Genomic DNA, 18,321 nt, shown 5'->3' on the forward strand with positions numbered 1-18,321 from the left:
AAGCACCTTCAGGCAGGGCAGGGTAAGACCCATCTGAGCCATGGAAAGTTGCTTCCAGTCAGTGTACTGAGATTTTTAGATCGTGAGTCCCATTGGGACAGGGAACCAATTGCTCATACCTGTTGCTACGTAAACGGCTTTGAGGACGTTTTTGGGTTAAAAATATCTATGTGCTCCTGTTCAGCTACTGAGATAGACATAACAAAGGTCTGACGTTATAAGGCAGCTTAATAGGTTCATCCTCTCAACAGTCCTGTGAATAAGTTAGTCAGAAAGAAGATCACCCAGGGTGTTTTTCACACAGCAGGCTTTACTGCAAGTTTACAGTGAGGCTTTACTGAAAGTTCAAAGCTGCCCCCAAAAAACCAATGTGAAAAGTGGATTTTCTACCCTGGATATAATTCGGGCTACACTCTAACGCATAATGAAAAACCCAAATTGTGTGTGAAGTGCTCCCTGATAGCTCACAGGGACTTTGGGATAAATCTGGCCAATATGTTAATGTACACTCTCTATTCTGTAGGATATGCAAGCTAAAAGCCCTGTGTGAAAAATGCCCAGTGGTATGCCATAAGCTAGCTATGTCCTTTACAATGATACACACATATTATGCACACACATACTTCTGTCTGTTTGAATGGTTGAGGGATACCATTGCCTTTGAATCTATTTGTGTATGAATTCGTGTGCATAGCAGCCAGGAGGAAGAGAAATAAAACTTGATTATTCCTCTCCTTCAGCAAAAGTCACCACAACATGGTACTGACAGGCATCTTTTTGCCTCAAAATAGTGTTTACCTCTCCCACCCTAAGTCCCAAATATCACCAAAGATGTTTATAGAACAATAGCCTCCCTCATCTCTGCTCTTCCAAATAACAGAGGGAAAGGTGAGATGGCAAGAGCTGAGAGAGAGAGATGTTCAAAGGGGAGCCTCAGCACTCTCTCCTGTTTCCCAGGGCTCTTACCATTGCAATACCAAGCAAAGTGGAACCTCAAGTAAAACAAATAAATAAATGCTGCAGCCTGAGGCTGCACAGGAAGGAACAACAACCCAGCCTCCTTCTCCCCTTAACAACCCAATTCAGGAGATATATGAAAGTGGGGCGGGGGGGGGGCAGGCAGGAATCACAGGAAAACTTGTATGAGGCGGGCAGGGAGAGAGAGAGAAGAAAGCAAAGACAAAAAACCCATTTTGGAACAGGTGAATGTTGTTGATTACTATATGTGTAACTAGGGCTACACATGACCCTATTAATGGTTTTAGTTTTTTTGTTTTTTTAAATACATTTTATATCCCGCCCATTTTATATGGGTCCCTCCCCCCTGTTAACTCACTGCCGGGTTTGGTAGAGGCCTCGGGGGGTGCTGCTGGAGAGAAGAAAGCAAAGACAGAAAAGCCAACTCACACTTGCAATAGGGTTCCTGGGTCCTCTCCAAAGCCCTCCTCTCCAAACAGCACTCCAATCCATGCCAAGCCCCCAATTCCTCTTCTGGAGCTGGGACTTGCCATTGAACAGTGCGGGGTGGTATAATCAAAAGAGAAACTTTCAAGCACAGCATTTGAATGCATTTCCAGCCTCACTTTTAACCTGCAGGAGGAAGGCACTGAATCCCCCCCGCTTAAATGCTATCTTACAAGCACCTAACCACATAGGCAAACTTTGTAGAATTCTAAATACTCTTCTCTCCTTTCTACTGAGTTTACTCAAAGCCTTCCTTCCTTCATGCCTAGCAGCAATCCTGAAGCATGACAGCTCCACTGAAGTTCCAGTTCTGGGGGAGAAACTGGGGGCTTTCACAGAAGCAGCTCTCAAGGGGCAAGCCAGAAAACAGTCCTGGGATGCCAGCTCCTCCACTCCCTCCTTGCTGGAGCAAGAAAGATTAAAAAACACATGCAGAGTGAAGGGCGCGGTGTGAGGGAGAGATCCTATTGCTGTGGCTGAAGAGAAGCTTGGGCGGGGGTGGCAATGATGAGGAAGAGAAGAAGTGCTCAGCTGCCATGACAGAACAAAAACAGATGAGGCAGCATTGAAAGGGGTCCCCAGATGGTGCAACAACCCTCAACCTAAGGAGGGGGGCTCACAGGTGCCCCCCCCCACACACACTGGTGGCCAAGGGACATTTGTATCCCCTTGCTCAGTGGTGGCCATGCCCCTGCCACTGGACATGTTGTGGATGATCCTGCGGGTGTTTGGAATAGATCCGGATATAGACAGATTATTATTAATTGGTCAAGATAGTCACAGAAAAAATCATTCATAGGTGCTGAATACAGCTGGTGCATTATACAAACTGAATGGTATCACCAAGTACTCAAAATGAACATATCGGCATAAAAAGGCAGTTTTCCGTTCATCCCCGGCTATATGCACACCAGATTACATACTCCCCTCACGTCCAGTTGTAAAAATGTCCATAAAGGTGCTAGTAATACTTGAGTCTACCAGTGCCTTGGTGGATAGACAGACAGAGGTGGTCCAGAAACTGTAAAATTCCTGGCATGCCCGTGGGGGGCTTTGGAGCCAGGGAGGTGCTAAAGGTGGTATGTCTTAGGCCTGGCTGCTCTACACAGCCTGGGGCAGTGGGTTTCTTGTCTACTGAGGTTGGCCATTGTTAGGGCAGCTCCAAATATAATGGCCTAATTGACCACAGTATAGGCACAGGTTGTTCTGGCAATGGCGAAGCTTTTCCTCTGGTGTTCATTGGGGTCAGGCCCCACTGATCTGGATCAGCTCCTCTAAAGCAATCCCAACAGGTAGCGGAGTCCCTCCAGGACAAGGCAACTGGCCAGGGGAGTGGGCATGGTGCTAGGCTCTATGCTGGTTCTTAGGGTATCCATCTATGTCCAGTAAAATGTTCAGACCAAGTCCCTGGGCATTCCACACAGGCCAGGTCATCTAGGAACTCATCTGCCAGACCTCCCAGAAACTGGTCTAGCAAGGCAGTCCATAAGAATATATGAACATAAGAACAGCCCTGCTGGATCAGGCCCAAGCACCATCTAGTCCAGCATCCTGTTCCCCAACTTATACCTCTATGAAGCATACCTTCTCTCCTGCTGTTGCTCCTCTGCAACTGGTATTTAGAGGCATCTTGCCTCTGAGGCTGGAGGTGCCTGTTGTCCATGAAATTGTCTAAGCCTCTATTAAAGCCGTCCAAGCTAGTGGCCATCACCACATCCCATGGCAGAGAATTCCATATACAGTATTAACTATGTGCTGTGTGAAAAAGTACTTCCTTTTGTCAGTCCTAAATTTCCTGGCCATCAGTTTCATGGGATGACTCCCATGATCCCGGGCAACCCGGTGGAATTCAGTGATGCAGTTGGGCAAGGTGCCTCAACCCTGTCACAGATGCCAAACCTTCCAATTAGCTGTTTCAGCCTTGTGGCGGGTCAGCTAAAGTCAAGCTCAATTGGGTGATGAAGGTCTCAAAGTCATGAGCAAGGGATTAATCTGAAAGACAGTTGCAGCCCTGCTGTTCAGTAGGAATGACAAAGCAACCTCTCATATGGGTGTTAGGAACATCTTCAGGCCTTAACTTGATATACAGTCAACAGTGGGCCACAAACAGCTCTGGATCTCCCTCAAACTTATTTTGTAGGCTGACTGGGCATTTCTGTGGGGCTGGCGGTAGCTCTAAGAATCCACTTGTGTCTGGAGATGAGCCACCTCAGCTATCAGCTTGTCTACACATGCCTGGAATGTCTGATTTTCTTCTGCCATTTTACTCCAATGTTGTCTGTGGCTAGAACGATCTGTCTTGCTTTAGCTATGTAGCACAGAGTTGTGGAGTGTTCACCTGATACTAGCAGCACAGGTCAGCAGTTTGGGAAGAATCCAGACTTGAAAGTGCACACAGAGAGTAGAAGACGGGGCTCAAGAATGGTGTAGCCTCAGCAGCAAGGTAGTGCAGAACAACTCGGAACTAGATTCAGGGAACAGGAGAGCTGGAGTCCACAGCAAGAAGAGCTGTTGCCCCAGCAGCCATTTTAGGCATTAAATAGGCTGTGGCTGGCCTGTGGCTCATTAGCCTTGGTAGCGGTAGCCATTCTTCTGCCACTTTTTGAGCAGACATCCTGCTCCTGAGGACGCCTTTTCTCAAGTGTTCTCAACACTTCAAGCAAGTGTTGTCATTCAACCAGTCAGGCACTCTTCTGCTGTTCCTACAAGTTGGCCTAAGTTTTATGAAGCTGGCGCTCCTGATGGATTGGCAGGCTCTGCTTGAAAGACCGTTTGGGGACTATCTGGGGGTCTGGTAGAGGTGGGCAGCAGTAAAACCAGAGGCATATCTAGGGAAAATAGCGCCTAGGGCAAACACTGAAATTGCGCCCCCTGTCCAATCATCTGACACCCATCTTTCAGATAACTTTACCATAATATCAGCTGAAAAATACAAGTCAAGCTCATTAATCTTTTAACATTTCAAAAACTATTTAGCAGTGGACTTAGCCAGACCAAAAAATGCTGGAAAACTACAAATTTCAGTATGTGGGGGCTCATGAAATACCCAAATAATATGTGGAGATGTACTTGGAAAACTAAACAGAAGTGCCTGTCTAATTCTCTACTATGCATTGTAGCATTACCATTACATAAGTTTTAAAAATAAATGGAGAATTTGACTTTTCTCAGATACTCTGTAAATAATTAAAGGATATGCAGAGTAAACTGTGTCACTGCTTGGAATATATTCTAGTCTTTCAGAAAGACAGTTAAAATGAGAGAAAGAGAGCAAGAAACTCCCAGTGGGCCTTAATATTAAGGGTTTCACACTGATTCAAAGACAAACTCACAATTAATAGCCATATTAGCAAGACATCCCATTTAACTCACTTATCACAAGAAGCAAAGTAAGAGCAAATGAATACAATCCTAGCTCTTAAGCGTCAGCTCAGTATTCACAAGCCCTGATTCTCTGTACATAGTGCCAATCTGAATATGTGTACAGTGTCTTATATTATATATTTATTATTATTATTTTTACCCGTAGCCCCTTTGGGGGCCTTCCTAAAGGCTGGGGGGGTTTGCAAAGATTCCCCCTCACCCCGCTGGCCTCGCAGGGACCATTTGAGCATGTGCAGTGGCCGTTTTAAAAAACAATCTTTTTTTAAAAAAAAGGCCACTGAAAACAAAATGGCCACCGCGCATGCTCAAATGGCCTCTGCAAAGCCTGGCATGACCTAGAGCCTCACAGAGGCCATTTGAGCATGTAATTTTTTTTAAATTTTTTTTTGGCATTTTGTTTTTGGCAGCCATTAAAAAAATTTTTTTTTTTACAAAATGGCGCCCCCTTCAAGTGGCGCCCGGGGCACGTGCCCTGCCTGCCCTACCCCTAGATACGCCCTGAGTAAAACGTGGAAGGTTTGGGGTCCTCTACGAATGTGTCTTGGGAGTTCTCAACTAGGGAACCTGCAAGTTGCTCTAGGAGCATGGTGTCTGTGCTGGCCATCTCAGGATCTTCCTTGGGCCCTTCCTCTTGGGACCACCTCTGGCCCCAGTTCCTCCAGCATTGGATTGAGATCCTCTGTGTGCTGGAGACTCTCCTGAACCCAGTCACTTGAGGTTCTTCAGGGACCAAATTGGGGTCCTTTCCTGAAGATTCCCCTGGGATCTAATTGCGGTCCTTCTCATCTGAGGAGCACCCTGAAGGCAGTCCAGGGTGGATCCTGACAGCCAGTCAGCTTCATGGCTGAATGGAGATTTGAAGCTGGCTCTCCCCACTCCTAATCAGACACTGGTTTTCTAGAAAACTGGTTTTCTAGCAAAAAATTCTGTGTGGGGTTCACACATCAATTCTTGTCATCAATAATACAAGGATGAGCTAACCGGATTCAAGTAATCAGTTGAAATAACCCAGATACTAATAATGTTCTGAGAAGCGCTCTCTCTCTCTCTCTCTCTCTCTCTCTCTCTCTCCATTTCCAAGAAGCATTATTTTCTCCTTATATCAACTTCAGCATTAGAAAGTATAATGAGATTATTTTCTGAAAAATAGAAGTCAAAAGCTCTCATCCTTGATCACTTTTCAATCAAGAGAATGAAGGGGGGGGCAGGGGAGAGATGCTTGTTAGAGATATATTGTTTTTGATCAATGATCCTCCAGCACATTTTAATTAAGGAAAAAGAACAAGCAACATGGGGAATTTTCAAATGAGCTCTCACACAACTCATATATTGAACTTTGGAAACAAGGTCTCTAATTGAGTCTCATGAAACTAAACCAAACCAAATCAAAAAATTCAATCCAGTAGAGGCTGACTCTGGTTTCCACAATAGTAAAAAATATAATAGTAAAAAATATAAATATATATAATATCATGATAGTTACATTGTATTGAACAACAAATCTGCTTTTTTGTTTCAGATTATCACAGAAAAAAGAGAGTGCTTTTTGTTTATTTTTGGATCTATGTGTAGTGATAGGCTGAGGGATTGCACACTTCCAATATATTCTTAGCTGAATTCACCAGAAGCATGCACTCCACATGGGCATTTGTGTCAAGAGTTAACTTAAACAGCTGGACAGCTTGATCTGAGAAGTGTACCCTCTGGTCCTTGAACTGTTGCAGAGGATACTGGGATGCAACTCATGCATATGCCAGCACATTTTGTAGTAGTCCAAGGGATCCTGGCATATACTTCTTGAATCAGGACAAAGTTCTCAAATGGCGCACTCCCTGGTACCATAAACATACTGCTGCCCCAAGAAAATGGTTTGCATTTATTGTGCTGAGCATGACATGTAAAAAAACCTGGTAACTTCTGATATGGCAACTGAATGTACCTGAATGCTTAAGTGCTGTCATAAACATTGCTGAAGCCATGCTCATAAGACAGATTTACTTTTTAGATGACCTTCTGTTCTACTGCTATAAATTACATAATCTGAAGGATGGAGACTACACATGAAACAGACCACTTAATATCCTACCATAAATCAAGAAAGGGATGCTTCCCCCTGCCCCTTCAGCTATTTTTTCCTTTGGTTATACCATGGATTCCATACTCTGATCCTGTTTATATGTATTTCACAGGTACTCTCTGCTTACTCTAAGCACCATACCTTCTGAGAGGCTGAGAGTTGCTTGTGTGCTATACAAACACATGAACTGTGTGTAAGTCTTTACGATACTTGGACCAGCAGCCATGGAGGCAACAACACCTATGAGCACAGAGGGATATGTAACAGTGACATCTGTGGAGACTCAGTGGCTGGAAGGGAGAAAGTTGAGGGCTATTTCTTGAATGTGGGTGTCAATATGAGCCTCTTTTTCTGCAAATCACTGAACTCAGTTTACGAATGGTGCAGGGACTAAAAGCATCATGAGCCTGGCAACTGTTTTAAGTGTCTGCATGTAAGGGACAGATTGATATTATATGTATGGTTGACTTTGAATCAAGCACTTAGTGTGCCTCATATATTTTACTCATATGAAGGGTAATACTCCTGCTGCGTTTTTGCTCTCTCTGTGCTCCATCTTCTAGGTTTGTGAAACTGGGTTATCAACTCAACTATCTTTACAAGACAGTTAATGCTGACTCAATGCAACATTCTCTGGCTTTTCTGAGCTTCAGCAGAATTATAGTGTATGCACAGAGCTCTGAGCTTAGATGCAGACCAACTACAGCTCTTTAAAGCCAATTTACTGTAAGCTGAGAACATTTCCTTAAACCTCAAAATAAATACATCTCATATATCATAGCTACTAGCACTTCCCCTGGAGTAAGCCAGGGGAAAAAGAAAACCTGACCCTTCATAATTAATTTAAAATGTGATACAGGATATATGAACTGTATATGCAGCCTTAACTGAAGTGCCTTTGTTCCAGCGATACAACTGAAGAGACCATTCCAGCTCAGAAGGGCATCATTCATTTGTTTCCAATCAATTGCAAGCACTAGCCTCAATAAAACTCATCCTCTAACAATGATACTTCAGTTCACAGCATGATCCTTTCAAATACAGGACAAAGATTTAAGAAAAAGAAGAAGAAAATGTTTTCTAATCTGTATCTGTAACACCTCATTCTAACAGCAGAAAGATGTTTTTGTTGGTCTTCATAACATTTGATCAACCAAGCTAAACGCATCCTACCAGCTACATATTGTGGCCTGTCAGATCCCTGACACCCCCTCCACTCATTTTTGCGATCTTAGGAAGTCAACAAAAGCAGGAAGTGTACCAAACTTTGGCTGGGTAATCATATATGGCTGGTGGGTCAATCACAAGCTGCTCAGGCCTGGATCAGTGGATAAAAGAGCAATTATGTTGCTGGAAAATTCACACAGAACTATCCTGGATAATTATGATGCAAAGCACTTACCAACATATCCTGGAGTGCCACATGCTGTGGACATGACATCACCTTTCCCCTCCATTTTTGACAGTCCGAAATCACTGATCATAATTTTCGATTCTTCATCCTGGCTGTAGTACAACAGGTTTTCAGGCTGTAGGAATATTAAGGGGGTGGGGGTGGAAATTCTGGTACATGAATCAAGTTGATTGCAGGAAGGAAAATAGATCTTGGTTAAGTAATTTCTTTCTTATATTCTTGTATGCCAAATCAGTTTTGTAAACAGTCTTTTAAATATCTGCTTGCAAGATATATAGCTTAGTACAAAAAGTCATTGCTATAATTAATTACTGCACACTTAGTAGAGTATTCCTCTACTATTAATGCTACATCCTGTACCTTTCTTTAATAGTTGTGCAGAAAAGGGAGATTTGGCAAGTGCAACTGATTACATGGGGTGAGAAAAGCTGGACTGGCTGAAATGTCCTCTTCTACACAATTATTAAAAGTACAGGTACCCTGTATTTCTTTTTTGTTTCTTTTTTCTTTTTAGAAATTCTCTGTATTTCTAAGCAACAGGTTACTCAATGCCAGTAGTGCTGTCATCTTCTCTTGGCCAGGGTGTTGTATTTTTAACACAAGAAAGCAGACATTCAAATGGAGAAGTTTTCTCGGTTTCCAAGACAGACTTTCCCTGTTGCATTGCTGCCTCTTTTGCAGCTATGTAAGATTTTGGAGGAGGGGGGGGGTAGTAATCCTAAAGATTAGTGGGATGCAGTGAGATGAATCATTAGTGAGATGCAGTCACTTGCACATACAGATGTGTTTGTAGATGCACCAATGTTTTTGATAGAATGTGTTCTAGGAACAGCTGGTGTGATTTGCACCACATGCCAGGTGGAGTTACTGGCTGACATCCTGGCTACATTACTCAACACAAGTTGCAAGGAAATGAATAGGACAAGTTAGTCATGATCAACTTGTCCTATTAATTTGAATGGGATTTCTGCTGATTAATTTAGTCAGCATGCCAGCCATTGATTAGTGTTCCACTTCTAGACTGGTTGCAGGAAAATAAGTTCTTTATGAAAGAGGAAGTTGTATCAAAGCAGCAGTGCCCCACAAACCAGCAAACCTCACAGAGAATACTGCCCACTTCATCTGAAACTAAAGGCTGCTGGTTAGGGAGGACTCCATGGTGCAGCTCTTCTCCAGGTTTGAACAGGCATCCAGATGCCCTTCACACAGGGGCAGAGCCACCATTGGGCCAATGGGTTCAAAGAACCCGGGCCATGCCCAATCAGGGGCCGTGCCTCGCAGCCCCAACATGCCCCCCACATCTGATGTCAGATGCGGGGGTGCTGGTTTAGCTCCTGAGCAGGGGCCATGCGGCCCCTTCGGGAGCTAAACTAAGGCTGGTGCTGCGTCTTCCCTCAAGGCTCCGTTTGGGAGCCAGACCACGCCACCATGTCTGATGTCAGATGCAGGGGCGTGGCTAGCCCCTGTGTCTGATGTCAGACGCAGGGGGCGGGGTTAGTGGGGCAGCTGCTGCGGCCGCACACGGGCCGCCGGTGGTCAGGCTCTGCGCCTTCACAAACAGTGAACTAGGCCCAAGGAGGTATGTAATGTACTGCATGATATTTGCTGAGGTATTGTGTAGGGTTGGGCATCACTTGAATGGCATGGAAGCAGATTTGGGACCAATTGCACACAGCAGTGGAGGATGAGCAGGGAGCGGTTTGCCTAAGACTCCCTAGTGAGCTCATGGAAGTGGAGAGATTTGAACTAACAAGTCCTGATTTGCAGAGCAGTCCTTTAGCCACGACACGACACCAGCTTCTCTTAAATGAAGCCTTTGCAGGTACCCAGCTCAGTGTGGGAGCAGCTGTGGACTCAGGGGCATCCATGGAGGCAAAGGTACATGTAAAAGGGGGCTTTACAGCCCAAGCCTATGCATGTTTCCTCAGAAGTAAGCACTACTGTATTTAATGGGGCATGAGTAAGTGTGTATAGGACTGCAGCCTATTTTGAAACAAAACAAACCCATAATAGTCAATAAAATTGCATCTCAATATCTATTTGTGCTCAAGTGAATAGCTAAAATAACAAAAGTAGTAATTGAAAGTATGCCTATCTGCCTCTGTATTTATTGGTATAGCTCAAAGCCTTCTATGAAATTGTGTGGGAGCTACAGTATATTAATGTAAATTTGGCTTCAGACTAACACTGTGCTCCCAAAAGACTGATCTGCTATGATGCAACTGACCTTCAGCACATGCTTTATAATTCATTAATGTTTAATTAATCCTTTTCTTTACACAAACACTTCTGGGAACTTTAATTTGCCTTCTGTGGCAGCTACATTACTGAAGGTCTGGATCAGGATAATTCTTGGCCAGGCATTGAGCAGCCTCAATTTAATCCAGTGTACTCGCAGAAACTACAGTTGTGCCTCACAGAATCAGTCTTGAACATTTTGAAATGCACACAGAGAAAGAGGGTCAGTATTTCCGAAAACACTGGGAAAGGGGTTGCAAGGAAGTGGTACAAATTCCTACCCTAATTTAACATGTTCCTTTTATAAACCCAATGCAATACAGAGGTTTCCAAGAAAGGACAAGAAACAGATGGGTGATATAGTACCACTGCATTCCCTGGTCCAAATCCAAAGTTGATGTAAAGAGTTGCACCACCATTTAAGGCAGAAACATCATATTATGGCAGAATCTTCAACTTCTTTTTGCAAGCCCATATTAGACAGGCATTTCTAATGGGCGGATTCAAAAGACCATGTTATTCAGTTATTACATGATAACCTGTGAGGTTTTTAAAAAACCTCTCATTACACTAGGTTTAGCAAAGTCATTCTTTGTTTTCAGTTGCAGAACTGAGCATGTTGTGTGCTGTTTTTTTAAACTCATGAATAATCCCTGTAGAACAGGGGTTCATAAGAACACAAGAACAGCCCTGCTGGATCAGGCTCAAGGCCTATGTAGTCCAGCATCCTGTTTCACACAGCGACCCACCAGATGCCTCTGGGAAGCCCACAGGTAAGAGTTGAGGGCAAACCCTCTTTCCTGCTTTTGTTCCCCTGCAACTTGTATTTAGACACATCTTGCCTCTTAGGCTGGAGGTGGCCAGACTAGTAGCCTCAGACTAGTAGCCACGGACAGACTTGCCCACCATGCATTTATCTAAGCCCTTCTTAAAGCCATCCAATCTGTTGGCTGTCATCACATCTTGTGGCAGAGAATTCTATAGGTTAATTATGTGTTGGGTATGACAAAAGTACTTCCTTTTGTCGGTTCTAAATTTCTTGGCTGTCAGCTTCATCCTTGGTTCTAGTGTTACGTGAAAGGGAGAAAGATTTCTCTCTCCACACCATGCATAATTTTATAGACATCTATCATATTGCCCCTCAGTTGTCTTCCCCCCATCCCTAAACTAAAAAGCCCCAGGTGCTGTAGCCTTACATCATAAGGAAAGTGCTCCAGGCCCCTGATAATCTTGGTTGCTCTCTTCTGTACTTTCTATAACATCCTTTTTGAGGTATAGTGACCAGAATTGTACACAGTACTCCAAATGTCCCAGCCTATGGAACTCCAGAGGTTGCTGAACTATCTCCCATCACCCCAGCTACAATGTATTGTGGCTGAGGATTATAGGAATTGCAGTTCATCAACCTCTGGAGTACCACAGGTTGGGAAGGAACCCCTGCTTTAGAATAACCTCCACCCTTGGCTTCTGCATTTATTATCAAGAATACACTTTAGGAGTGGTTCACAACAATCAGGGTTGCAGACTATCTGTAGACTTGCATCCTCTCCAAATGACATCCAGTTGAATGCAAATCATGACTATTTAAGTCATAAATAGAATACCTTTAAAATAAATATATGGCATTTTGTCTTCCTTGGGAGCAGAGATCCCTGGAGACTTGTAGTGTGTGTCAGGTCATGTCTGCGGCTTTCTTTACAAGCTAGTTGAGATGGTCTTCTGGTACCCCAAAAACTTGGTTGCTAGGTCACTTGTCCATTTGCCCAACTGCAGAGCTGGCTCTGGAAACGCCCTCTGTCTGACAAATGCAGCCACAGAATTCTCAGTCCTACTGACTTTATTTTCATTACTATGTCCTTATATAAACTCCCAAGTAAGTTGTAAATTAATTCTCTTTCATAGTCCTCCTTTTAGTTACATTTCATATTTCATTCTGGCATGTGATGCTAATAAGATTAATTTGTTTAAAAAGTATAGCGAAGGAATTCCTTCAGGTGCAAAATATAGAAGCATTAACAGCTTATCCAGAGCATTGCCTGAATTACTTGTGTTTGCTCTTCAAAGCTTCTGTGTCAGAAATCACTCTTATAAGCAATTTCCTGCAAATCACATTATTTCAGGATAAGACTGGGTTAGCAAAATATGATACTAAGCAACTAATTCCTCAGCTGTATTAAAAAAATATAACAAACAGGACAAGAAAAATTACTAAGAGTCAAAGTATGAAAAAGAGTTTGTAGCAATTCTTCAGTTGCATAAGAGTTCCAAATTTTTACAGGACCAGTGCCATTGCACTCATAAATAATCATGGAAGGACCAGATGGAGGATGGGCAGGTTGGAGGGTCATGAACATCCAGAGATATGCCATATCTCCATCTTATTTATTTATTATTTCTCTATGTAAACCGCCCTGAGCCATTTTTGGAAGGGCGGTATAGAAATTGAATTATTATTATTATTATTATTATTATTATTTCCTGTTTACACAGTCAGACAGGTGTTATTGACTGGTTTGTTTTATCCAGACATTGAGTCTTTCCCAAGGACCTGGGATGGCTGAATTTTATCATCAATACTGTTGGTTATTATAGATATCGTCGCAAAATATAGGCTGTTCCCAGTAAAGTTGCTTTTTGTAATTGGCTGATGGTGATTTCTGTGGCCCCTATGGTGTTGAGGTGCTCTTCAAGGTCTTTTGGAACTGCACCCAGGGCGCCAATTACCACTGGGATTATTTTGGTATTTTTCTCCCATAGCCTTTCAATTTCAATTTGTAGGTCTTTGTATTTTGTGATTTTTTCTATTTCTTTTTCTTCTATTCTGCTATCCCCTGGTATTGCTATGTCAATTATTTTGACTTGTTTTTCTTTCTTCTCGACTACAGTTATATCTGGTGTATTGTGTGACAGATGTTTGTCCGTCTGTAGTCGGAAGTCCCATAATATTTTTACATCCTCATTTTCTTCAACTTTTTCAATTTTATGGTCCCACCAATTCTTGGCTACAGGTAGCTTGTATTTTTTGCAGATGTTCCAGTGTATCATCCCTGCTACCTTGTCATGCCTTTGTTTGTAGTCAGTCTGTGCGATCTTCTTACAACAGCTGATTAGGTGGTCCACTGTTTCATCTGCTTCTTTGCAAAGGCAGCACTTGCTGTTTGTGGTGGATTTTTCTACTTTTGCTCTTATTGCATTTGTTCTTAGTGCCTGTTCTTGTGCAGCCAGTATTAAACCCTCTGTTTCTTTCTTCAAGTTGCCATTCTTAAGCCATTGCCAGGCCTTGGTGATGTCTGATTTTCCACTTATATTGTGCAAATATTAACCATGCAGGGGCTTATTTTTCCATTGTTCTGCTCGGTTCTTGACTTGTTCTTTCTTGTAGGCCTGCTTTGTTTCATTGGTGTTGAATAGTTTCTCGTTCTTGACCATTTGAAGTGCATCTTCTTCACTGTCCTTGATATATTCTTCAAGGCCTCTTTTCTCCTTCTCTATTGTTTGATGGACTTGCAGCATTCCTCTGCCACCTGAGCTGCGAGGGAGGTAGAGCCTATCTACATCACTGCGGGGGTGCAGAGCATGATTGATGGTCATGATTTTCCTGGTCTTACGATCCAGCGTCTCTAGCTCTGCCTGGGTCCACTCTATTATTCCTGCAGTGTATCTGATCACAGGTATAGCCCATGTGTTTATGGCTTGTATGATGTTCCCGCCATTGAGTTTGGACATGAGGATTTTTCTAACTCTCCTGATGTATTCACTTCCCATTTTTCTTTTGACTTCAGTGTGTGCGATGTTATCAGCCTGGAGAATGCCCAAGTATTTGTAATGTTCTTTCTCTTCCAGGTTCTTGATCTTGCTTCCATTGGGCAGTTCTATTCCTTCTGTTTTTGTTATTTTTCCTCTGTTCATTATTAATGCAGCACACTTGTCTAGTCCAAACTCCATTGCTCTATCGCTACTGAATATACGGACAGTGTTTAGCAGTGATTCGATTTCTGACTGGGACTTTCCATACAACTTCAGATCGTCCATGTACAGCAGATGGTTGATTTGGCTGGATGTTTTAGATGTTTGGTATCCGAGGCCTGTTTTGTTTAGTATTTGTGAAAGTGCGGTCATGGTGATTACAAACAATAGAGGGGATAGTGAGTCCCCTTGGAAAATGCCTCTTCTAATGCTAACCTGTCCAAGTGTCTCGCCATTGATTGTTAACTGTGTACTCCACATGCTCATTGCTTTTTTTATAAATATCTGAATGTTTTTGCTGGCACCAGTTGTTTCTAAACATTTTAGTATCCATGTGTGAGGCAATGAATCGAAGGCTTTCTTGTAGTCAATCTATGCAACACTTAGATTGGTTTTTCTTCTCTTGCAGTTTTCTAAAATCATTTTGTCAAACTGCAGCTGGTCTTTTGTGCCTCTGGTGTTCGGGCAATTTCCTTTCTGTTCAACTGGAAGCTGTTTGTTAGTTAATAAGTGTTGCATCACTTCATCTGCTATTATTCCAGTTAATAATTTGAACATGGTTGGCAGGCAGGTTATCGGTCTATACTTGGAACTGCACCTTTTGCTGGGTCTTTCATAATGAGATGATTTTTCCCAGTTGTTAGCCATTGTTCATTATCACCGCCTTTCATAATGTGATTGAACTGTTTTGATAGTTGTTTATGAAGGCTTGTTAGGTGTTTAAGCCAGAAACCATGCAGTTCATCGTCGCCTGACGCAGTCCAATTTTTAATTTTCTTTGCTCTTTCACTTATTAATTCTGGTGTTATTATTAGATCTTGCATTTGTTGGTTACATTTTTTGACCTCTTTCATCCAGCCTGCTTTTTTATTATAATCTATTGGATTGTCCCATAATTTCCCCCAGAATTGCACTGTTCCTTCTTTATTTGGTGTTTCTGCGTTTCTTGCAGTTTCTCCTTCTATGCTTTGGTAGAAACGTCTCTGATTCGACTGGAATTGGAGATTCTGCCTGTGTTGTGTAATTCTGGCTTCATATCTGCTAATCTTCTTTGACACTGCTGTTATTTGCTGCTTTGTTATTTCCAGGACTTCTCTAATTTTCCTTGAATCTAGGTGGTATTTTTTCCTTGAATCTAGGTATTATTATTATTATTATTATTATTATTATTATTATTATTATTATTAGGCTACAAAAGGTGCCTGCAACTTCAGTCACAGAGATATCAAGGTACAAGCCACATGTTTTGAGATGGCAACAAAAAGTATTGTGGTACCTTAAAAACAAACACATTTATTGTAGCATAAATCTCTGTGTGGAGAAGTGACATATACATAAAAATCTATTCTAATATATTCTATTCTAATATCGTACTGCATGCTTCCTCCTGACCACAATAATAGAATAACAGAATTTTAGAATTGAAAGGGATGTTGAAGGTTTTCTCATCCAACTGTCTCTGCCTAAAGGATACTATGATCTACTAGCAGCTCAAAAAGAAACACTGGTCTTACCTGTGAAGGGTTCTTTTTCACAGTGTTTGAGGTCATCCTAAATTATGTGATGTGCGCCATTCATGCCTCAGGAAGACAGGAAGTAAAACTTTAAAGCAGCTGGTAATATGTTTTAACTTTTTCTGCTGTCATTTATTTTAACTAATGTTTTAACTTTTCTGTTGTCATGTATTTTGTTTTGTTGTAAACCACTCAGAGATGCAAGTTTGGGGCGGTATAAAATATGTCAAATAAATAAATAAATAAATAAATAAAATAGCTGGTATTTAGGTATGAGGCACCAAAACCTCCAGTTCCGGACTGCCGAACTAGGTAAAGGCAGGTTCTAGGATGTAATGGTGAGAAGCGGGGGAGTGGGAGAGAGCATTACCAGAAAAAACAAATAGAACAGATCAGAGCAGAGCAGTTGAGTGGGGAGAGCAAGAAAGGATAGAAAAACTGGTACCCTGGAAGCCCCTCCTCCCACAACTGGACCCCAGTTGCACAGAGCAGAAAAAGACCATCTGTGGGTGGGCCGGATGACATCAGATACTGTGAAAAAGAACAGGTAAAACCAAGGTTTCTTTTTCAGCAGTTGTCTGAGGCCATCCTAAGTGATGGAACATGCCCAAACACAGGGGCGTAGCAAGGTTGGAGGGGGCCCAAAGACAAGATTTTAAAATGCCCCCCCCCTCACTGAAGCTCAGCTCATGAAGTAAAGAAATCTTAAATGAGGCTGAATAGTGGTCACAAAAAGCATAGTGAAGTGTGTGTGTCCCACAATCAAACATCATCCTAAATGATTTTTTTAAAGGTTTTGTAAATTGTGGATGATGCAAGTCATTTAATGGTACTAGAGAAAGACATGCTGTTCTGGTTGCTCCAGGTCTTAACACTCACATCAGTTTTGGAGGATGAATACAACTGAAGGAAGCCCGGCAGGTGTGTGGCTGGGGGAGTCAGTCATGTGACTTGCCTCTGGGGGGCCCCCCAAGGCAGTGGGCCCCCAGACAACTGTCTCCCCTTGCCCTATCATAGTTACGCCCCTGCCCAAGCAGAAGAAGTGGAATAGGGAGGGAAGAACAGGTGGTTAGACCACTTGTTGTAAGACCCAGAGCAGCTTGAGCTGAGTGGAAGGAAGCAATCTTATAATGCTTAATGGTGATGTGGAGGAACATGTGGCCGCTTGGCAAATAACATGAAGAGGGGCGTTAGCGGAGAATGCGGCTGAAGTACTGGCGCTATGGACAGAATGTGCTGTGATGCCCCCTGGGGCAGGGAGTTGGAGACTCATATGCCAAGGAAATAGCAGCCCTGATCCATTTAGCAAGTGTAGTCTTGGATACCGTTGTACCTAAGGATGTAGGGTGGAAGGAGACGAAAAGGGAATCAGAATGATGGAGTGATTTGGTATGGCTCAAGTAGATCCAGAACGCTCTCCGGATGTCCAAGGTGTGCCATCGGGGGGTTTTTTAGGATGGATGGGTGACAGGCAAAAGGATGGGAAAACCACATCTTGAGACCTGTGGAAGGTGGAGTTGATTTTTGGTATGAACGTAGGGTCTAAGCAGAGGATGAGAGTGTCTTGCTGGAAAGTGCAAAGTTCCTTACGCACTGACAAGGACCCCAATTTTGACACCTTGTGAACTGAGGTTATGGCCATGAGTAAGAGGACCTTGTATGAGTGGAGCTTTAAGGGTACTGATTGTAGTGGCTTAAAAGGTTGCTGAGTAAGGACATTCAGGACCTTGTTGAGGTCCCAAGAGGGGAATCTATGTACAGGAGGAGAAGATATTAGCTCCTCTAAGGAAACGTCTGAGGTGAGGGTAAAGCAAGGAGGACCCTTGGACAGTCAGGTCTAAAACCAAAGAAAGGGCAGAAACTTTTCTATGTAGAGTGTTGGGATGAAGACCGATGTCTTGACCCTCTTGGAGGAAGGAGAGAACTTCAGGAATCCCTGCTGAGGTAGGAGAAAAAGTTTTCTATGTGCCCACCTCGAAAAACCAGACCGTTGCTATGCTCTAGTGAGATGCGCTCAACATCCAAGTGTAGCACTGGAGCCAGTCTGGATCTGAGTGTACTACAAGCACCTCTAAGAGGAGATTGGGATGATGGTGGAGAGGCCACGGATCCCTGGTGGACAGGGAGATCAGATCTGAGAACCACGGTCTTCTGTCCCAACAGGCGACGACAAATATGATGTTTGCGCCTTCTAGAATGAGCTTTTGAAGAACCTTGGCTATGATGGTGAGGTAGGAGGAAAACGTTTTCTACATGCCCACTTC

At 43.0% G+C, this 18,321-nt stretch overlaps 1 protein-coding gene across 3 annotated transcripts in view; it reads right to left on the minus strand.

Annotated features, from left to right (window-relative positions):
* The window catches only part of CAMK1D (calcium/calmodulin dependent protein kinase ID), a 322,158-nt gene that overhangs the window by 48,055 nt on the left and 255,782 nt on the right, over nucleotides 1–18,321 (minus strand). For all 3 annotated transcript variants that reach the window (XM_053253950.1, XM_053253951.1, XM_053253952.1), the window contains exon 5: nucleotides 8,328–8,454. In XM_053253950.1, the coding sequence (XP_053109925.1) occupies nucleotides 8,328–8,454 (127 nt within the window). The remainder of the gene's footprint in view (nucleotides 1–8,327; nucleotides 8,455–18,321) is intronic.

The sequence above is a fragment of the Hemicordylus capensis genome, chromosome 5, assembly GCF_027244095.1.
Source record: "Hemicordylus capensis ecotype Gifberg chromosome 5, rHemCap1.1.pri, whole genome shotgun sequence".
NCBI lineage: Eukaryota > Metazoa > Chordata > Lepidosauria > Squamata > Cordylidae > Hemicordylus > Hemicordylus capensis.